At 44.8% G+C, this 22,118-nt stretch overlaps 2 protein-coding genes and 1 pseudogene across 6 annotated transcripts in view; 2 read left to right on the top strand and 1 right to left on the bottom strand.

Moving 5' to 3' along the window:
* Zgpat (zinc finger CCCH-type and G-patch domain containing) overlaps positions 1 to 13,048 on the bottom strand; it is a 31,675-nt gene extending 18,627 nt beyond the window's left edge. Inside the window, exons 1-2 of one of the 2 annotated variants that reach the window (XM_037205490.1) lie at positions 12,943 to 13,044; positions 12,182 to 12,808 (exon numbers count right to left, since the gene is read on the bottom strand). In XM_037205490.1, coding sequence (XP_037061385.1) covers positions 12,182 to 12,762 — 581 coding nt within the window. In that variant the 5' untranslated portion in view covers positions 12,763 to 12,808; positions 12,943 to 13,044. Of the gene's footprint in view, positions 1 to 12,181 lie in introns of both variants that reach the window. The other variant, XM_028885266.2, reaches the window with a different exon arrangement.
* Positions 1,034 to 2,223, top strand: LOC114704172 (annotated as a pseudogene).
* Positions 13,049 to 13,121: 73 nt separating the features above from the next.
* Positions 13,122 to 20,889, top strand: Arfrp1 (ADP ribosylation factor related protein 1). 4 transcript variants are annotated; one of them, XM_028885269.2, is made up of 8 exons: positions 13,122 to 13,228; positions 13,696 to 13,802; positions 14,094 to 14,181; positions 14,400 to 14,482; positions 17,931 to 18,012; positions 18,331 to 18,401; positions 19,628 to 19,728; positions 19,802 to 20,889. In XM_028885269.2, exons 2-8 carry the CDS (start codon positions 13,710 to 13,712, stop codon positions 19,887 to 19,889), a joined length of 606 nt encoding a protein of 201 aa, XP_028741102.1. In that variant the 5' UTR covers positions 13,122 to 13,228; positions 13,696 to 13,709; the 3' UTR covers positions 19,890 to 20,889. The 4 variants fall into 4 exon arrangements, with proteins under 4 accessions (XP_028741102.1, XP_037061387.1, XP_028741103.1 ...); XM_028885270.2 differs by lacking the exon at positions 13,122 to 13,228 and adding an exon at positions 13,879 to 13,927 and having other exon boundaries at positions 13,707 to 13,802; XM_037205492.1 differs by lacking the exon at positions 13,696 to 13,802 and having other exon boundaries at positions 13,126 to 13,228.
* Positions 20,890 to 22,118: the final 1,229 nt, after the last annotated feature.

The raw sequence follows: 22,118 nt of genomic DNA, 5'->3' as shown, positions 1-22,118 counted from the left end.
GTGGTGGCGGCGGTGGCAGCGGCGGTGGCACACGCCTTTAATCCCAGCACTGGGGGGGGGGGCAGAGGCAGGTGGATCTTTGTGAGTTCGAGGCCAGCCTGGGCTACCAAGTGAGTTCTAGGAAAGGTGTAAAGCTACACAGAGAAACCCTGTCTCGAAAAACCAAAATAAAAAAAAAAGAAAAGAAAAAAGAAAGAAAGAAAATAGAAGCAGAAAAATGAAAAGATAAATGACTTAACTGAGATTGACATAATACTGGTTAATAAGTACTATCAGTCTGGCAATTCATATTTTATCCTTAGTGGAGGGTTTTTTTGTGCCAAATATGTTATAAATTTAAAAAAAGGAAAAGTACTCAGACACAGACAGAGGAACTTAGTCAAGAACCTACCATGCCACCACATGATAAAACTGAAGAGGAGCAGCCCAAAGTTATTAGAAAACCAACCTTAGTTTATCCAATTTCTATATAAGAACTACCAGGAGATGATAGACACCCCTAAGGTTATCAAGAAGTTAAATGGAATTCTATAGAAATATTAGATTTAATATTTAATCTAATTTAAGGACGTGGTCATTTAATATGGTATGTATTCACCCTATGTGAAGCAGTTGTTAAATTCATGGGCAACTCAGAACAGAATTACCCCCCAAGACTGGAAAGATTTGGCAACAGCAATATTGGAAGCTGATCCTCAGTTACAATGGCGAACATAGTGGAAACAGAAAGCTAGGGCCATAGAACAATGAAATAGTGCTAGAGTCATTAATATTTCCCAAGATCAGTTGCTAGCTGTAGGCCAATATGCTGAAATGGAAAGGCATTTGATGACCACACCTTGGCACTATGCCATTTAGCATCTTTAAATGCTTGGGATAAGTTTGAAGAAGCAGGAAAGAGGTCTGAGTCAGTTACTAAAATTATACAAGGCCCAAAAGAAGCCTTCACTGACTTTTTGCAAAGACTGACTTCAGCTGTAACTAGACTAGTAGCAGATCCAGAAATCAGACAAGTATTAATCCACTCTTTGGCTTTTGAAAATGCTGACTCAGAATGCAAAAAGGTGATTAGGCTATTAAAGGCAAGATCAGAACCAATAGGTAAATGGATTAGAAATACAGCTGAGATAAGCAACATGGTGGTTCTCTTAAAGCTGGGTGTCCTCTGCAGTGGCCAAGGAGGCCGAGCTCTGTTATTTAAAAGCCTGGTGGTCAAACCTGCTTATGTCTCAGCATTTCTCCAGGACCAGCCTACCCCAGGATGGTATGGCACACAGTACATTCACCTATGACCAAGCTACCATTCTGGTTCCAAAGCTGCATCTCTCCACTGGACTAGCAAGAGGGTTGTCAGTGTTTTGCTCTTGGGCCTGCTTCCAGCTGGGTATTTGAGTCCCTGCTCTGTGGTGAACTAATCCCTGACTGCAGCCCTCACCCTGCACAGTCACCGGGGCCCTGGACAAGTGGTGACTGTCTATACTCATGGGGACTCACCAAGGAAGGCTGTCAAGGCAGGCCTCTTGGCAGTCTCAGCTTTGACCTTCATGGCGCTTTGCTGTTTCAACGACCACAATGTAGGCATCTGCAAAGCAGCTGCCATGCTGTGGAGCGCTGACCTCTTCAGTGCAACACCTTAGATTGTATGCCTTATTGCCTCTGCTCTGTCAATGCCATTCAACTCACAATGAGGAGGGAATGAGGGATAAGTCCATTGATGGGCAGAATTCCTTCTAATTACATGGTTATTTCCACAATTCATTTGTTGAGGAAAAGGTTTGAGAGGAATTAGGTTCAACTAGTCATGAGTCTGGGCTCCATATTCCACTGAGTTGGTGGTTGCCACTCACAGGACTCACAGTGTAACTGCACATTTCATGAGCTCATGTTGTCTTTAACTACTGTTTCTTGAGAAGAGTTCAGTTTTTTCCTGTTGAGATAAGAGGAGACTTCTCTATTTGGACTAGGAGGGGAAGGACTATTTATTCATTACTCATAGATTTTGAATGAAATTGAAAAGTATTCCATTTGGAACCTCCCACTCTGTTCAGTTGACACCAGCTGTTGATGGCTCAGAATCTAGGGAACTTCAAATCAGGAGGTGTTGATATCTCAAATTACTATTTTTTTTTTTTTTAAGTCTTAGGAAGGAAATCAAAGAAAGTTGAATTTAGAGAAGTTCAATTTAGGGAGTTCTCCTTTGTAGGTAGGTAAAAATATGACAGATTCCAAACACACTTACTCTACACATAAGTGTCACTTGTGCAGAAAGTAACTGTCCACAAATAAAAGACTGAGTAATAAAGTGTTTTCTTACTGTAAGACTTGCTAATGAGAAATTATACTCTGAAAAAAGAAAAAAAATTTAAATAAAATATACTTAATGGGAAAAAAGAAATACAGCTGATATTGGATCTCACATTTATGATGCTACTCTGATAGAATTTCTAAAAGTTTTTTTTTTTAAAGATTTATTTATTATGTATACAGTATATATGACTGCAGGCCAGAAGAGGGTACCAGATCTCATTACAGATGGTTGTGAGCCACCATGTGGTTGACGGGAATTGAACTCAGGACCTCTGGAAGAGCAGTCAGTGCTCTTAACCTCTGAGCCATCTCTCCAGCCCCGAATTTCTAAAAGTTTTAAGAAAAAATCAAAGCATCAGTTGTTGTAATTGTGGTAAGCAAGGCCATTTGAAAAGGGATTGTAGACAAGATGTTCCTAGAAACAATGTTTTTTTCTAGAAATAATCCACACAGAAGACCCCAGTCTTCTTGGAGTATGCAGAAGGTGTGGAAAAGGCCAGCATTAGACTAATAATGCAAATCAACAAGGGACAGGCAAGGTAACCCTTTGCCACTGGAGCCTTCCAAAGGGGCCTTCCAAAGGCCCATTCATACAAATTCAATTCAATCATTCCCTGTCAACATCAGAGAAACTCATCCACAGAGTAATTAAAAGATTTAATGCCTGTCTGTTGTTTAAAAAACAATACTGCTTTGGATGTAATCAAGGACAGAACAGCTTCAGTAGCTAAAACAAAAAACTTCAGGAGAGACCAGAAAACAAGTATTTTGGCAAACTGCTATAAATGATCAGAGACCGAAGCTAAAAATACAAAAAAAACAAAAGAAAAAAAAAAAAAAAAAGGCATTGCAATTGTAGGTTTACTAGGGGCAGATGTAACAATAATCTCACCAAAATCTTGGCATCTAGATTGGCCTCTTCAGGAAGAAAATATTCAGCTCCTGGGGATTTGAAAGACAATACTTTTCCTGTTGCCAAAAAACATTTTGCCCTAGCAAAGATATAACCTGCCTGTTGTGGAATAATGTTTTTGTACACTATGAAGATGTGTCACTCTGATTGGTCTAATAAAAAGCTGAATGGCCAATAGCTAGGCAGGATTTTCAGGCACAGAGGACACTGGGAAGAAGCGCAGAAATGCCAGGAGACACAATACATAGTAAAGGTAACCAAGTCACTTAAAAGAATGTAGATTAAAAGATATGGGTTAATTTAAGTTATAAGAGCTAGTTAGGGGGCTGGAGAGATGGCTCAGAGGTTAAGAGCACTGCTTGTTCTTCCAAAGGTCCTGAGTACAATTCCCATCACCCACAAGGTGGCTCACAACCATCTGTAATGAGATCTGGTGCCCTCTCCTGACCTGCAGGGATATGTGCAGACAGAACACTGTATACATAACAAATAAATAAATCTTTAAAAAAAAAAAAAAGAGCTAGTTAGAAACAAGCCTAAGCTATCTGCTGAACTTTCATAATTAATTATGTCTTTCTGTGTTTTTTTTCTGAGCTGGTGGCCTAAAGAAAAGCCCAACTACATATAACATCCACGAGGGCTTGAATCCAAACATAGGGCCTAAGAAAAGTTCTAGACAAGGAGCCGGATATGGTTTTCTAGTCTTGAGGTCTCTCAGGTGGGCTGGTGCTCAGCATTTACTGGCCACTGCCTACAGGCTGGAGCCAGCCACCAGCGCCATGCGCTAAGCTGAGCTGTGTGGTGGCTGACATAGCAGTTTAAGAATTATCTCATGCCAGGTGGTGGTGGCACAGCACTTGGGAGGCAGAGGCAAGTGGATCTCTGCAGTCTGGTCTACAAAGCAAGTTCCAGGACAGGTTCCAAAGCTACAGAGAAATCCTGTCTTAAAAAACAAAACAAAAGATTGTCTCATACAGTTAGAAAACACTTAGTAAAGCCAGGTCCAGACATAGAAATCCTCTAAACAGATTACATTGTGTTTAAAAAAATGTATGTGAGCTTAAAAAAGAAAAGAAGATAAAGTCTTTAAAAAGAGAATAAAATATAAAAAGAATAAGCCATGTAAAGATAGAAAATAAATAGAGTTTGGATCCTTCTTGTTGACTTTAAATGTTTTGATTGCTAATGAGTTAACAATAGCTGCTGAGAGACACTGGATTATGCAAACTGCTAAATTAAACCAACATATACATTTAAAAAATGTCTTAACTTCAAAATGGAAGTCAAAAAATATGTTGCATTGGGGAAAGAGATTATGCTTTTGTTTCCACAGAAAACAAGAGGCTGTAGATTCATTCAAGGTTGATAGAGAACAAATTTGGTCAGGGGAGACCCCCTGAAAATCCTGGTTACAGACATAAAGAAATAAACCTAGAAAACCTACAAGACAAGTGATATATAGTTTATCTGCTCAAACACAGAATAAAAAAATCTTTAATTGACTTGTGCACACTGCACACTCCATACTTGTGTTAATGAAGATATGTATGCTACTTTTGAAAGTTTATGTGTTTTCAGAGCAAGGGAACTAGACACCAATGAAAACGGGTGGCTCAGGTGATCCAGATTCTCAGATGCCTCTGTTGCAGTATCCTCAGAATTCTGCATTCAGAAAATCTTCAAGGCTCCTGGCTGAGATGTTCCAGCCTCACAGACTATTCTAGCCAGGGCTGGAGATTAAGTCTTGTGCTTTCCCATTGCACAGAGACTGGACAACAAATGTTACGGCTAGCTCTCCCAGGACCATTATCCCAATTTTCCCAGGGTCCTCTAATAATGCCAGCACGCCCAGACAAGGAGCAGTCTAGAGAATATAACACCCACATTCCCAAGAGGTGGGGTAGGTGGTTTTTGGTTGTTTGGTGGATTATGGATGTTTGTCTTCACTTAGGGGGGTTGTTTACAAATTGTTACTGGTCATTGTCAGGGAGAAAGCTAAACAAAGGGATTTCTTTCTGAAGGGAAAAAGGATATAGTATAGAAATGATGGGTGAAAAGGGTGGATTGTTGATTCTACTTTTAAACAACCACTAGTCTCAAATATTTTACATTGGTATAGATTTTTATATATTGATACAAATTTAAAGTTATTTTTTGTTATACTGTATATATGTTTCTACTCTTATTTAAGGTATTGTACCTATGCAGTTCATTTTCAAAGGTTATGTAAAGTTTTAGACTTTGAAAGCTATTTAGGATATTAAAGAAACACAGGTTAGTAGTTAGTCATCTATAACAATCAGACTTATAGTCATGTTAGATACGTTTTCAAGGTCAAACAGATATATTTTGAATAGATAGATGGTCTTCAAACACTTCAAAGATCTACAGAATATGGCATTTAAACTGTTTTAATATCATAAGGCTTTTCATGACAGTGAGACATGTCTGCTCCTGGCAGCACCAATTAACTTCAAAAAAGGATGATGGGCACCAAGAAACTGCCCTTGCCTCGACTGCTGACAGTATAATGTCTAAATTGGATAACCAGGACACAAAGGAAAACGTCTGCTGAACTTTGCCAAGACAATGTAGGACAATCCTTCAAAATTCCTGCTTCACAGAAAAGTCTACCAGATATTCTAGGCCTATAGGTCGAAGACAGATGCACCAATGTTACAGAGGAACCTTGGGTGACTGTCCAGGTAGCCAGCTGTTTCTGTCAATTCTATATTTTTAGAAGTTGTTTGCTCTGTACTTTCTGTTTACTCGAGTAATATTATGTCATTCTTGGGTCTCTGATGGAGTTGAAGATGAAATATTTATAGTCACAGTTTTCTTTGTTACCAAATTCAGAAAAGAAACTCACAAAAGAGGTATAAAATGTATGGGTTTGAGAGACATAAAAGCTTAATTTGTTTCTCTAGGAGAATGTTTTGAGGTCTAAAGAGATAGTTTTGAGATTGTAATACAAGTTATAATAGAAAATGGTTTAGGTATAAAAATTTGGACTAAGACAGGATAGATAATACAGTACTTTCTCCGAATTTTCCAAATACAAATAGACTGGACATTGAAAATATAATTCTTACCTGATAATTGTTCTAATTGTATATAGTTTTACTGTGTTAGAGTTAAAACCTTTTTTTTTTTCATTTAGACAAAAAGGGGATAACCTTTTTGTATACTACGAAGATGTGTCATTCTGATTGGTTTAATAAAAAAAAACTGATCAACCAATAGCTAGGCAGGATTTTTAGGCACAAAGGATGAAGAAGGGCAGAGCCACCAGATGCAGAGGAAGCAGTAAGCAGGGCAATACAGAGTAAAGGTAACTGAGCCACGTAAAAGAATATAGAATTAAAAGATACAGGTTAATTTAAGTTATAAGAGTTAATTAGAAACAAACCTAAGCTATCAGCCAAGCTTTCATAATTAATAATAAATCTCCGTTGCTGTGGGATGATTCTCTTGTACACTGTAAAGATCTGTCACTCAAATTGGTTTAATAAAATGCTGATTGGCTAGTAGCCAGGCAGGAAATGTAGGTGGGGTGACCCAACTAAGAATGCTAGGAAGAGGAAGGGCAGAGTCAAGAGTCACCAGCCAGATGCAGAGGAAGCAAGATGAGAATGCTGAACTGAGAAAAGGTACCAAGGCACATGGCTAAACAGATAAGAATTATGGGTTAATTTAAGTGTAAGAGCTAGTCAGTAATATGCCTGAGCTAGTGGCCGAGCAGTTATAAATAATATAAGCTTCTGTGTAGTAATTTGGGAAGTGGCTGCTGGGTATTTGGGAGTTGTTGGCAAAACAGAAACTTCTGCCTACGCTCTGTGTCATTATTGGAGAACCAACGGTCCAGACAAAAAAGTCCGACTACACCTGCCAAGGAAGGACTCCCCTCAAAGTTAGGATTGGGGCAGGGTTTTGCTTTTATCTTTCCAGGAGAATAAAAGCATCCAACTAAGGAATCCAGAGACCACTGGACATGTGAGACATCTGAAGAAGGATGGATCATCGAGAGAAAACTGTCCCAAGAAAAAGAGTAAATGGAGTTGTTGGGAATGGACAAAAAGCACCTTGTCATAAGTACTGCCATTTTTATTTCAGAGTCCATTTTACCTGTAGGGTGAAACAAAGTTCAGGTGCCTAGGCCCTAGGGGAGCTAGGAACCTTCCAATAACTGACCCGCCATATCCTTAAACCACAGAAATCGTTGTTATGCGTTTTAGTTCTCTAAAAACATTATGGCTTTTCCCAACAACAGAAAGAACAAATGAATCTGATTGGTTGGACTGAAAGATTTGCACTGTATATCAATTGATAATGATGGACACTCAAGAAAGTCCCTAATCCCTAAATTCTGATTGGTGAAAAACTGTAACTGTAACTTGGCAACAAATGTTTATGATTTTTATGCTTACTTGATTCAACTGGCATTCAGGGTCACCATTCAGCTCCCAAGTCTGTTCTGTGGCCCTGATCAATCAGCCCCCCCCCCCCCCCCCCCCCCCCCCCCCCGCTTCTTTTGTGCTGCCCTGCATTAAATCTTGCCTTGCAGTAACCTCTTGTTGTCTACTTGGTTTGATTTGGAGACTTGGACCACAACAGGCTAATATTACCTATCTTCAGCCCTTCTGCTACCAGGTTCTGCACAAACAATGAACACCTTTGAGGTCTCCAAGAAGATAATGGGACCCTGCAACAACGAATCTACTTGGATTGTGGTAACACCACTAAACTGACAAACACCATAGAAAGATTAATTCAAACTACAAACTGCTCAGGAAATTCAAATTGCTGAGTTCATATGAGACTGATAAGAACATTTTACAGAACTTGAACTCAAAAATACTTAATTCTAAAATTGCCAAATACAACCAAGTTGGACATTGTAGAAAGCTTGGCAGAAATAGCTTCATTATTGTAAATAGTTTTACTGTGTTAGAGTTAAAACCTTTCCTTTTTACACAAAAAGGGAGAAATGTGGGATATCTGATCACACTATGAACCCCAAGATTGCTATGTTTATTGGAGGAACCTGCTTCTAGCTGTGGTGTGGCTCAGCCCTAGTACACACCTTTAATCCAAGAGCTTCCTGCTTAATGTAAATAGGATAGAATAAAAACATTCCATAGGTCAAGAGGTAGAACAAGCAACCAGTTGACTGGAAGTAACTATAGAGTTAGGGTGTGTCGGGAGGTAGGAGAGAGAGATGCACAGGAAGTAGAAGGGAGGAAGATCCAGTTGGAGGAGCTTTTTTGTTTGAGACAGAGGAGGAAAAGCTCTCTTTCTGGAATGACAGCAAAGGAGGAAGCAGCTGGATGTGTTCTGTGCCTCTCTGAGCTAGCAGGTTTTCATTCCAGTATCTGACTCCCAAGTCTTTATTGATAAAATAGAATGATAGAGACGTAGTTAAAAACAACATGCCTCCTGACAAATGAAATGCTCCTAGTCTTACTGAACAGTTTGAGCAAGTGATGTGTTCTGGTTGCTAATACCCTGGAACCACAGCAACAAATGCAGCCCTTTAGCACATATGTTGAGTCATGAGTCAAGGGGGCTGATTCTTCAATAAGGAACTTGGGCAGGAAAGGCCTGGAGAAGTGTGTAAATGGCTAGATTCAGCTACAATCAGGTTTAGAAAATGGACAGTATTGAACTATAATGTCATAGTCACATCACAATGACACTCAAGATATAAGCTACAGAAACACAAGTGCTTATTATAAAAGTTTTTAATGCTAACAGCTGGGAGGCAGAGACAGGTGTATCTCTGAGTTCTAGGCCAGTCTGGTCTATAGAGTAAGTTCCAGGACAGCTAGGGCTACACAGAGAAACTGAGACTCAACATCTACCCTTGTGTAAAAAAACCAAACACCAACAACCCCCACCGACCCCACAAAAAGTTGGTTTTTCTGTTGGAGGGAGCTTGTTTTGGGCTGAGGTACGAGGCAAAAAAGCCCACTTGACTTGCTTCTTGTTAGGGAATCTGGGGTGGCTGGCAAATGGCAGTTGTGATCTGAGTTTGACAGCCAGAGTTCAATTTACAACAGTTCCATATACTCTGGTTCCTATATCTGAATTTACTTTACAACACAAGGTAAATAAGTTCACCTGTGCCACTTCAGGGCAGCTCCAAGGTCTGCATTCTATTCCCACTTGCTAGGGACACTTCTCACTTGTTTTGTAGAGGAGCAGAGGAAGATGGAGATTAGTTATAGCAAATGTGTGAAAATGATCAACTAACTATTGAGATGCCATTGCCCAAATACATGGGTTTACAGAGGAAACTATACACTGGAAAGATATACACCGAAGTTATAATAATATAGGTGGAATTAGGGGTAGAAAGATACTTCAACATTTTTTTTTTTCAATTTATTTTTGGGAATCTAAAGCAAATCCAAGAAAAGAACTCATTAGTCTTGGATGGTGGTAAAGATGGTGTTAGATGTTTTACAGCCTTTAGTTCTGGCTTAAAATTGACACTGAAAACAGCTCCAGATAAAGTAGTCTCAGAGCCAGCAACATTGGACCAATCACTTACTGTCTTGGTGTCTGTCTCTCCATCTATAAAATGGGGTGGAGTTTGACAAGATGGTTCAACAAATAAAGGTACTTTCTGCCAAGCTTGGTGACCTGAATTCAATTCCCAAGACCCACATGGTAGAAGAGAGCCTATACTCAACAGCTATCTTTTGACCTATACATGAGCACCATGGTATATGCATGTGCACACACAAAACAAAACAAAACAAAACAAAAATTATATAAAATGATGTGAGTGCAGGGCCTAAGTATAGGGTTGTTGCACAGAGAAATGAACATATGTCAATTAGAGAAAGCACTTAGAAGTATTAAATCTCTCATCACAAGGCTTTCCACAAAAACTATGGCAGGAAGATAAAGTGGCCACTGGTCACATGAACATATGTCTTCTTGGAGAAAACCCATTGAGCACACTGATTACTTATGCACCTATCATACTGGTATGAGAAGGAAGGAGAGAGAGCAAGGGATATGTCAAGTCTACTATGAACTAAAAAAGATGTGCAGAGTCAAGCTAGGTAGCACATGCTTATAATCATGGCCCTTGGGGGGTATAAGCAGGAGGTAAAGGCAAGAAGATAAAGAGTTCAAAGTCATCCTTGGCTATATATGGAGTTCAAGGCCAGTCTGAACTGCATGAGATCCTGTCTTAAACAAAAAAGTAAAGAAATAAAATGTGCAGAGTACAAATGTAACCATGGAAATAAGAGCTTAAAGTGATGTGAGGGAGCCACAAACCAAGGAATACAGATGGTCTCTGGAGGTTGGAGAGATGTGTATGTAATGTTTTTGAGTAAGACTCAAGTTGCTCATTGTCAGTCACTCCAGCTTCAGGAGATCCAACACATTCTTTTAGCCTCCTCAGGCACCTATACACAAGTACACATGCCTATTCATAAACACAGACACATACACACAATTAAAAAGAAAAATAAATATACAGAGCTAGAGAAATGGCTTGGTGGTTGAGAGCATACTGCTCTTGCAGAGGACCTGAGTTTGTTTCCCAGAATCTATGTTGGGCAGCTCACAACCACCTGTAACTCCAGCTCTAGAACATCCAACACCTTCTTCTGGCACCTGTACTTATGTGCACATACCCACACAAATACACATAATTAAAAATAAATCTTAGCCAAAAGTGGTGGTGCATGCCTTTAATCCCAAGCACTTGGGAGGCAGAGGCAGTGGATCTCTGTGAGTTCCAGGCCAGCCTGGTCTACATAGTGAGTTCCAGGCCAGCCAGGACTACTAAAGAAACTGTCTCAAAAAGCCAAAAATAGCCAGGCTATGGTGCAAACCTTTAATCCCAGCATTTGGGAGCCAGAGGTGGGAGGCCAGCCTGGTCTTCATAGCCAGTTCGAGGACAGCCAGGTCTACATATTGAGCCCTGCACCAAAATCCCCTTTCCAAAAACAAAACAAAACAAAGGAACCTATGGATCCTTGGAGAAAAGTATCAAAAAAAGTAAAAAATAATAAAATAATGATGTAATAACAATTTTTTTTTTAAAGAACAAGGAAATAGATTCTGGATTCTGCCCTCAGACTTCCAAAAGTATCTAGCCCTACTTACAATCCTTAAGAAGTTTTACTAATTATTATTACTAAAGATTACAGCTACATTCTGAAGTACTTGAGGGAGAAAAAACACATTTAACTTGTGAAACTTGTGCTTTCAAGTAGTCCAGGAGGGGAAAGTAGAGTAAATAATAGCAAGAGATTATGTGTTTGAAAACTTCCATAATTAAACTATGGGAGTAGTTAGTAAAGTAAGTAAACTATGGACGCTGTGGATGGGACTAAAGTACAGAGTAGTATGTTGCCTGGTTCCATATTCAGCACAGCCATAAAATTAGAGTTAAAAGAGGGTTCAGAGCTGTGGATGTAGCACGGTAGAAGTGGTGGCCTTCACCTGTAATCCCAACACTTGGAAGATGAAGGCTGGAGGATCAGGAATTCAAGGCCAGCCTGGGCTACACTGCTGTCTCAAGGAAAAAACCTGGAGAAGAATATTGATGGGTTGCTTCATCTTTCCAACATAAGCCCTTTCAAACTTGTTGATTAATGCAAGAAAATCTACAGTGGGGGCACACGCCTTTAATCCTAGCACTAGGGAAGCAGAGGCAGGCAGATGAGTTCGAGGCCAGCCTGGTCTAGAGGGTGAGCTCCAGGGCAGCCAGGGCTACACAGAGAACCCTATCTTAAAAAAAAAAAAGAAGAGGAAAAAAGAAATGAAATAAAATCTAAGTAAACACACGGAGAACACTTCTGTAAAGCCTGTCAGCCACTTGAAGCTCGCCCTTGTCTTACAATTCTGCGGGGTGGAGAACAAGATGTAAAGGAGGCAGGCCACCGCGGTGGTCCTGTTTGAGTGCCCCTCATTACTAATAGCAGATGGTTTTACCTGCAGTTCTCCTTGAAACGGCATTTTCCCTCCAGGAAGAAAGGGCAGGGCTTCAGGGACTTGTGGGTAGGGTACAGGTAGAGTACGCGAACGCATGCCGAACCATCCTCTGCCTCTTCAGTGCCTACAACCATTGCGTTGTGATATTCCAGCGTGCCCCAAGCGCTGTGGTAAGGGGCATTCACTTTGGCACCACTCAGCTCCTCCTGATCGGGATCCTCCTCGTCTTCTTCCTGTGCATGGGAGGTGGGTCCCGGCGCCACCTCGCTCCCAGTGACCGTCTCCGAGTCATCCCCAGGGGCGACGGGCACCTCCACTTCCTCCGCCATAGCCTTCTGGAAAGCCAAGTACTCAACATCCTCCTGTGCTGGGTGCTCCTGGTCCACTGTAGCCAGCAACTTGCTCTTCCTGACCGACAACAGGCTGGCCTCGGTGAGCTCAATCAACTCCTTCAGATCACTCTGCAGCTGGCGCAGGTCCGCCAGCTCGGAAGCGTCTAGGCCAGCACCAAGAGCCAGCTCTACCTGCCGAAGCTGGGCCCGGTAGTTCTGCAGGGCAGTCTCCAGGTTGTCCTCGTCCATCCCTACCCGCGCAGGCTAGTTTTGGAACCGCTAAGGCAGACAAGACCTGAGGGAAGAACAGTCAGCAGAGCTCAGGACAACGCCTCCCCACAACCTCCTGAGAGCCTGAGGAGGACCTCGGCTCTGCCAAGAGGGGAACTGCAAGTATCCCGCCGTGTCCTCTGCGGTCCGCAGCCCCACCTCCCGCCGATGCTCGCAGCCTACAGAGCTTCCGGCCTCGCCAGCAAAGCCCTCGCGCTAGCCTTCCTCCCTCCACCGGCACTTCCGCCGAGAGCTGATGCTGCCGGAAGTGCCTGCGCTCCGGAGCGTCCTGGATGGGGCGCGCGGAGGCCGCCGGGATGCGGCCCCGCCCGTACTCGGACTGCCGGTCGGTGTCCCGTCAGGCACCGCGCGGGGTCAACCCGAGGTCGGTGGGGTTTGCAACGCGGCGTCGGCGGCTTAGTCTCCTAGGTCTGAGCAGGTGCAGGTGGGTTTCAACTAGGCTGAGGGGCCGGGTTCCAGAATCCTGGGGTAGGGGGACGGAAGCGGCTCCGGCAGCTGGTTCCTAGGCTCCGTGGGCGCGGCAGTGGCGGGGATCCGAAGCCAGCCCACGGCGGAAGCGCTCTCTCTCTGGTAGCTCCCTAGACGGTCGCTGGCCTAGAACCTGTGCTGAGTTGAGGGTCCGGAAAGAGGAGCCTTAGGAAGGAGGACCAGGGTAGGCCGCCACGGATTTTTCACAACTGATGATGTATTCAGAAAGATGACCTGAAGTGGGAATGACCCAGGCTTATCAGGTGGTCATCCGTGGAGGCAGAGTCAGGAATCTTACAGAAGAGGGGGGCAAGGAGTCACGAGCCACGAGGCTCCACATTTTAAAACTAGCAGGATAGACGGACCACTGATGAAGTGGGCAGGAGGGCCGATGCCCCCGGTACACACCTTGACATTTCTCAGGGTTCCAGAGCAGGATGTACACGCTGCTTTCGGGGCTATACAAGTACATGTTCCAGAAGGATGAATACTGCATCCTGATCCTGGGCCTGGACAATGCTGGGAAGACAGTAGGTGCCTGTTCTCTCACCAATTCCCATTTCCTGCCTTATGTTTTCTTATTTGGAAATCTAATCCCCACCCAAGACTACAGGTTAGTTGCCACCAGCCTGCGAAGAGCATTCTACAGGCAGAGGTTTGTGTGCATGTGTATATGGGTGTGAAGGCCCAAAGTTGCCCAAAGCGTGTGGGTGTGGATACCTGAATTTGCCCAAAGCATATGGGGGTGAGGGGGTATTTAGGAAAGACATAAGAAAACTGCTTTAGCTGCTGCTACTAACCACCTCTCTTTCTTTCCTCAGACCTTCTTGGAACAATCAAAAACACGGTTTAACAAGAACTACAAGGGGATGAGTCTATCCAAAATCACTACTACCGTGGGTCTAAACAGTAAGGAGGCACCTTAGGCATATGAGCTTAGGGGTCCCTTAGAGATGGATGCTGCAAGCTCCACAGCCCAACTGGCCAGTGGCCAGATCCCTGTCTCTCCATTCTCTGTAAAGCCTGCTGGGATTGGTACCAGAATGGTTTGCCTCACCCCAGAAAGAGCTGGGACTTTGTGTGTAAAGAGTAAGGTCAGGAGCTAGCTCATTCTGTCCTCTCCCCAGTTGGCACTGTGGACGTGGGGAAGGCTCGTCTCATGTTCTGGGACTTAGGTGGGCAAGAAGAGCTACAGTCTTTGTGGGACAAGGTAAGACACACTATCTGCTCCATGCAGTATTTTTCTAGATGGCTCCTCTTAGCCTCTTCCATGAGAGTTTCTGTTGTCCACATTTATCCTGGAGATTCTCTCTCTATTTATTGGGGGCGGGGGGGGGGGGGACGACACATGTCACAGCATGCATGTGGAGGTCAGAGAACAACTTTTCAGAGTCTGTTTTCTCACCTTTACATGGGCTCCAGACATGAAACTCAGATTCTCAGGCTTCCATAGCAAGCATCTTTACCTGCTGAACCATCTCATTGGCCCTGTCTAAAGGTTTTCTCTTCAGTCCTATCCCAGGTTCCCAGGTTGCTTTCTGTCTCACTCTGGCAAAACCCAGGCCTAGAATCACCACAAAAGTGGCACCAGAGAAATTCCCACAGGGAGTACCCAACATTTTCCTGATGAGGCCAGTTTCATTCTCAAAGAAAGAAGCATTGTTCACCAGGGTAGTAGCCAGAGCACTGACTGGGGAACTCAAAGAGGACTGTAACCTATCCTCTTATAGGCAGACAGAAATGGCAGAGATCATATATAGGGAGTGCACAAAGCCTTTGTTTCCTGGTGAGTCTGTCTACCTCATTCTAGCTTGTTATGGTTCTTCCAGATGGCCTCTTCCCCATCTGCAAAGGATGTTCTCAGACACAAATAGCACCTGCTTCTTCTTTGGGCATTGGTTTTAGACATTTCTGAGACTTTTCTCTATATACATTTCTACACTGGAGTCTCCTCCACTCAGCCTATGTCAGGTATTAGGTCCCGCACTGAGCAGAACAAGCAAGCCCTAACTTTTCTTGAGCTGTCTCCTCTCTGTGGGTTGGCATGGTCATTTGATGCAGCCAGTGCTGTGGTACAGGTGCCTTAGCTACTGTGCTGCTTCCCAGCAGCCAAGTATTACAACTGAGGGCCAATTTTGTTCCCATTTCTCTTTCCTGGGCTTCCCTAAGATGTTTCTTCCTGCTATAACTTAGCAAGAGGGTGGCATCTATCCTATATCCAGAAGGTCTCTGATGGCCACCAGGTTGGACAGAGGACAGGCCTAGTCATGGGGCACTGATGTACATTGACATCCCCAAGGGTGCCATCTTCTGAGTCACCAGTCACAATGCTCTTTGGGATGGATGGACAGCCAGAGTGAGTATCTGTGCACTGCTTGGATATGCACTCTACGTTGGGGAGTAGCCTCTTCTAAGAGGAGGGTAGACAGCAGCCTTGTCAGCTGGTTGAAGAGTTGTAGTCATCTTGGCAGTGATGTGACTTCCTGGTGGCTGGCTAAGTCATCCTGTCTCCAGCCAATCGGGGACAGTTATCTTTGAGCAAAAGGAGCCCAGTGTGCCCACTAGGTGGCCATGTCTGGTGACTCAGTGCTTCTGCTGAGTTTGTTGCTTTGGTGGGCAGGACCCATTCTCCCTTACTCCCCAACCCATATGGTATTCAGAGTTGTGAAGATGTGTAGCAGAGTTGCTTCTAGATTACTAGGAAGGTCAGGAAGAGGGGTCTCTTGTCCTGCCTTGGTTCCTGGATACTGTGTCCTGTCCTAAGCCTAGCACCTCAGAAATGTCTCTCATTGTGAGAGTTAGTATCTGGGCCTGTATCCTACTATAATGCTACCACATGGGCACTATGGCCCATTGCTGTCCTGTTGTGGCCACAGGCCGTTTGTTGTGACTTGAGTCTCCCCTGCTGACATCGCTTGACATAAGACTGTGGCCTGGTGTCTTGTGCCCAGGGAGTCTATGTTATTGCTAAGGAGATATGCTTGTATTCAGGTTCCTTCTCATTTCCTTAAGAGATGATACCTCATAGGGCTTAGCCATGCTGCCCTATCAAGTGGAATGCCTAATAGGGGCGCCATTGGCCTTAGTGAATGGAAGCTATACTGATAAGTTTGTGGTCTGCCATTCTGGCCACTGCTCTTCTCATTCTATCACAGTATCACTGATGGGCAAATTGCTCTGGACATTGGGTGCTCTGGTGAACCTTGAGATAAATAGAAACCAAGTTGCAATGTCTGCTGCTTACATCTGCCTTAGGTTTGGTACCTCCTCTGCTGACCAAGCAGTGTGCTGATGTCTCCAGATCTGTGCACATGCCAGGCTTAGATCACAACTTCTTATACAAGCAAGACCAGGTGGGCTGCCTCTGGCCTGTCTCAACATGTCCAGCTGAGAGTGTTTCCTTATGCTGGTTATGCAGGTCTCTTTGCACCTCCCTGCAACACATACTCATAGCCACATGTGTGACTTCTCTATTAAGGTTTAGTATGCCTCTCCCATCTCTCTGTTGGACCTTATGCTTGGTGGTTGTGATGAGAGCTCTAGCTATCTGATTCTTAAGTCTTGTGCCTAATCACATAAGATGTTCATAACAACCTTTGGAGCTGCTAGTGCTGCCTGCTGACTCACTGGGCTTGCTACAAACTTTATATCATCCACTATTACCATAAATACCTCTATAGTAGGACTTGCCAGCTCTCAGACCTCTAGCAATTGTCCAACCCATTGCCTTGCCCCCAGAGCTGGCAACTTCTTTGCCAGGCCTATTGTAAAGCTGGAGCTGTTTTGGATGAGTCTGGCTGCAAAGCCCTGCAGAAGGGACCTGGGACTAGCCTCTAGTACTCTGTGGGAAGCGCAGGTGGGGAGGGAGTTTTACTGACTAGAGTTAAGTGTTCCTTTCTTACTTGTCACACAACCTCAGTGGTATACATCCTACCTTGTCTGCAGCACATTATTTTGCTAGTCAGTGTTGACTTCTCACTGAGACAGGAGAGCCAGCATGGTCCTGATGTGAGGTGGCAGGTGTGTGCTATTTGCCCCATATTGACAGGCATTATTTTTCTGATTGGGATAGGAGCTCATACAACGTCTCTATTACTGTGTGGATCTTCATTTCCTATGCTTACCTTGCCCTATCTGTTTTGCCTTAGCAGTGCTGTCCATTCCTTACCCTTGCTGTCTAAAGCCCAGGACTGGCTACATCCAGCCTGCAGAAGCCGAGTTTAGTACTGTCATTTTTGTTCAGGCATAGTAGCTTCATAGGCATTGCTGACCTCAGCCATGAGCCTCTTTTGGTTTCTCAACCTCTAGCCCTGTTTCCACCCTTCTCTCAATACCATATAGCCAGGGCACCAGGTGAGTTCTCAGGATCAGCCCCTGAGCAGGAGGAGGTTGATCACCCTGCCAGAGTCAGCAAGCTTTCTTCAAAGGTGCTGTGGTATCTTTATCACTAAATCAGTCCCAGAAAGCTTCTTAGCAAGTTTTCCCACTGGGTTGTGCCCATTTCTTCATTTTTGCCCTGGGGTAGCAAAGTTCCCACCACTCACTTCCTGTCTCTTCCGCTTGTGGGCCTCTTCTGGTAGTTGTGACACAGGGTCTTGCTATCTAGCTGGCCCAATTATGAGTACCTCTAGCCCCCAGCTTCCTCCTCTTCCTTCTAGTACTATGCAGAGTGTCATGGCGTCATCTATGTCATTGACTCCACTGATGAGGAGAGACTGTCAGAATCCAAAGAGGCATTTGGTGAGTGTTACGTGGCCACTAGGAAGGAGAGAAGATGGGAAGACCTACATCTAGGGAATTGTGTGGGGAGGGGAGTACCAGGGGGTGGTGTACCAGTCTCATCTGGATCCTCCCACATGTCTGGAACTTGCCTTGAGAGAGGCTGGGCTTACACCTGGATCCCAGGGCTAAGAAAGCCTCGTTCCTGTTGCTTGGGCTGTCTAGTATGTGAGGGAAGGGTGGAAGGGTGCTGCCTGTACACAACTTTGGGCCAGGGCAGAGTCTGCAGTCACGAACAGGACACAGGGTGCAAGGCACCACTTCTCCTGCTTTCCTCAGAGAAGGTGGTTTCGAGTGAAGCACTGGACGGTGTCCCCATCCTGGTGTTGGCCAACAAGCAGGATGTGGAGGTGAGCCCCACAAAGCTGCTGTAGGGCCTCTATCGCCGTTGCAAAGAAAGTGGCTTGTAGGCCTCCAGATCCCAGAACCTAGTGTCTGTACCGTTCATCCCAATCTCCTCTCTCTGCCTTTCTTGGGATCCCTACCTTGCCAACTTCAGTTCCTCTCTGGTGTCACCTGGAGCTGCCACCACTAGAAAAGGCATGTTCTTAACTAGAGGTTTTTATAGTTAGAGTGCAGATGCCATCTTCTTTCCCAAGGGAGGACCAGAGGCTCGTGTCTGGATACCCCCAGGGGTTCCGGGAGTATGGGGCTTAGTGCAAGACCCAGGTGAAAGCTCTGGGCTCAAAGAAGTGGATGTGGGGAGCCTCAGAGGTGGCTCAGTGATTAGGAGCACGTACTGCCCTTCCAGAAGACTCAAGTTTGACTCCCAGTACCCATGTCAGGTGGCTCACAGCCATCTGGGACTGCAGCACCTGTACTCATATGTACATACCCTGCCCCGACACTACACATAAACAATAAAAACAAATATTTAGTTTTTAAAGTGGGGCTGAAGGGGTAATACAGTGGACATCCTCTGATAGGAGGTGCTACTTCTCTTTGAACTTCTGTCCACATAGAGTCCCTACCATCTTACAAAAGGGGCTCTGTACAGAAACAGCTATAGAGGACATGGTAGCAACTAGTATCTGGAGGGCCAAGGAAGTTTTACTTTTCTGAGGCCCTATGTATCTACCTAGTTACTTCTAACATGTCCTGTTCTCCACTCATTTTCCTGAGGACTTCCCCCACTATCCCATCTGTGTCCAAAACTAGTAATGGAGGTTTCTGGTACTTAACTAAGGAACTCAGAGCATTCCCTTAGATGAAAATAGATATGCCACTGAATAGTACCAAAGTTTCTCAACCCCAGGGCCATGGGCCCTTCCTCACTTGGCTTAGTTCAGTGTTCTGCTGGTAGATGCTCTGAGGGTTGTTCTTGGGTGGTGGGGAATATTCTCTTGAGAGCTGTAGATTTCCAGAAGCCCTGGGTAAAGCCATCAGCAGTAGACTTCAACCAGGTGCAGTAGCCTTACCACTGGTTTTGTAAGGATACTGGCATTCTGGGCAGGCTCACCCCTACTGATTTTTTTGGGGTGAGGGACTATGGCCTTCCTGAAAGCCCAAGTGAAGAAAAAAGCTAGATGGAGCTAGGTGGTGGAAGTGTTCCTCAGAGTCTTACCTCCCCTGTCAGACCTGCCTCTCCATTCCTGACATCAAGACTGCATTCAGTGACTGTACCTGCAAGATTGGCCGGCGAGACTGTCTGACCCAGGCCTGCTCTGCTCTCACAGGGTGAGTTGAGGCCTCACTCTGCAGAGTTCTCAGGGCCAAGGCTAGCCCTGCCTCACACATACTGTCTCCACAGAAAAGGAGTTCGAGAGGGCATCGAATGGATGGTGAAGTGTGTCGTTCGGAATGTTCACCGGCCACCACGGCAGAGGGACATCACATAAGCACTGCCAACTTCAAAGTCTTGGGACTGTTCATCCCCTGGTGTTGGAAGAGTGCTCCCTGCTGGCTCTGTGCCACTGATGCTGGGGTTGAGCTGGCTTTGTTTGTTCATTCTTTTATTTGCTTTATGTTTTCTCTAAGACAAACTTTTCTGTGTCTGGAAAAGTGTAGGTATCCAGAGACAAACGTGGGGCATGCAGGCCATCCAGCTCTATATGCCCCACCCCTTATATCTGGGACCCTCCCTGAAGGTCAGGGTCTGGAATCCTCCCAATCTAGTGAGGGGGAGGGGTAAGACCACCCCTAGGCTTGCCTGTTAGCCCATTCCAAAGTGGAACTTGAGGGCATCCTACTTGAAATGGGGGTCTATCTGTGACAGCTGCTTGTCCAGCTTGCTCATGGAGGTGGGAAAGGTCAGGACTAATCTCACTTGGAGAAAGACGTAGCCCACATCTCAGAGGCCAGCATGGCCCCTAGTTGTTTTGAGTTGGGTGTGTGAGACAGGATTTCTCTGTAACCCATTTTAACCTTCGCCTCCTTCCCTGTACCTGTGGGAATTATAGGTGTGGGGCATTACACTCTGCTTTCCACTAGGTTTTGATCTAATCTCAGGACAGGGTTCAGTAGACCTACCTGGGAAGTCTGACTTCTCTTACTAACCTATTCTCACTCTGCTTTTATCTCCAAAGGAGAAAGCTGATATAGAAATGCTTGGAAGTCAAATCTTGCTGAATATACATTTCAGTACACCCACATTCAGGTTATGTGGTATCCTGAGGTCACAGCTTTCACCAGGTTATTAGGTGTTGCTGTAGCTACTGCAGGTGGGCTGGGTCCCTACAGGGTCCAGGTCAGTGAAATGCTGGGTTTGCTTCTCTAGATGGGTGTGAGGTGTGGGTTCCTGTGGGCCATGCTCACTAGGCCCACTGGGTTAAATTCTTTCTCATGTGGCCAGGATAAGGTTGTAAAATAAAGACAGCCTAAGTGGTTCCTGTCCAGCTATCCCTTCAAGCAGTCAAATGCTGGTTCCACACTGGTGCAGTGATGACAGCCAGAAGCTGCTATCCTGGAGTGCCTGCTAAGCAGGAGCTCCCAGGGAAGTTTGGAGCTGTGGCAAAGCCACAGGTACAAGACCTAGCAGCTCCTTATCCAAGATCAGGTCATCCTTCTCAAGGGAGCCTGGGAAGGGTGACTGAGAAGTTATGAATTAGGAGGAGGGCTGTGTGTGCTCTTGATTTAAGGAGAGGTCCCAACCCATAGGTGTCCTAGGAGCTGGGTTGAGTCTTTCCTAGAGGATCCTCCTAGGAATTAAATAGGTTGCTCCAGTCTAGCATGGTGCACCAGATATCCTAGGTGTCTTTCTGGCCACCTTCCCTCAATTCTGTCAACACTGAGCAAGACTAGGGGCTTCATGGGGTAGCCTTTGGGATACCCTATGGTAGACATGGAGCAGATGGCCCTTCCTATGGATGGTGGTCCTCCTGGAGCTTGCTGGATTGTGGTCAGAGCCACAACTTGAGAACAATTGTTTTTCTGAAATGAATAGGTTTATAAAAAGTAAACCTATGAAGTGTTAAGGTTGGGGTGACATTGGTTGGCAGTGTAGAATAAAGTTCTGTGTATAGTGAAGACTGAGCCAGTCACAAGGAAAATGGTGCATTAGCACCTCTCCACATAGAGCAGCCTAGCCTTATAAAACAACTGAAGCAATTATGGTAACAGTACTTGATCCTGAACTCAAGTCACTCATGTTGGAGCTGCAGCTCTAAGGCCACCAGGTCCTCCTGTTGTGGCAGGAGTGGTGAGCTCTGTTTTCCTGGGTTTTACCAGGGCCTGCTACAGCTACCACAGCCCTTTAAAGGAAATGTCATAGAAAGTCAAAAAGTCCCTACAAAGAAGTCAGGGTAGGCTACATGGGCCACTAAATTTAGAGAGCTAAAGAGAAATTCCTAAACATTAAACAAGGCATGAAAGTAGGCAATAGGAAAAGTAGGAACAGAATGCCCATGGGAACAAGGGACAGGGCAGCTAATCAGAGAGAAGCTTTCATTAGACAGCCTAATGAAAATCCTGAGCTGGTCGGTGGTGGCGCATGCCTTTAATCCCAGCACTCGGGAGGCAGAGGCAGATGGATCTCTGAGTTCAAGGCCAGCTTGGTCTACAGAGCAAGATCCAGGACAGGCACCAAAACTACACAGAGAAACCCTATCTCTAAAAAACCAAAAATAAAG

The sequence above is a fragment of the Peromyscus leucopus genome, chromosome 4 (genome assembly GCF_004664715.2).
Source record: "Peromyscus leucopus breed LL Stock chromosome 4, UCI_PerLeu_2.1, whole genome shotgun sequence".
NCBI lineage: Eukaryota > Metazoa > Chordata > Mammalia > Rodentia > Cricetidae > Peromyscus > Peromyscus leucopus.
The sequence above is the reverse complement of the archived record's forward strand: the minus strand, read 5'-3'. Positions and strand labels throughout refer to the sequence as shown.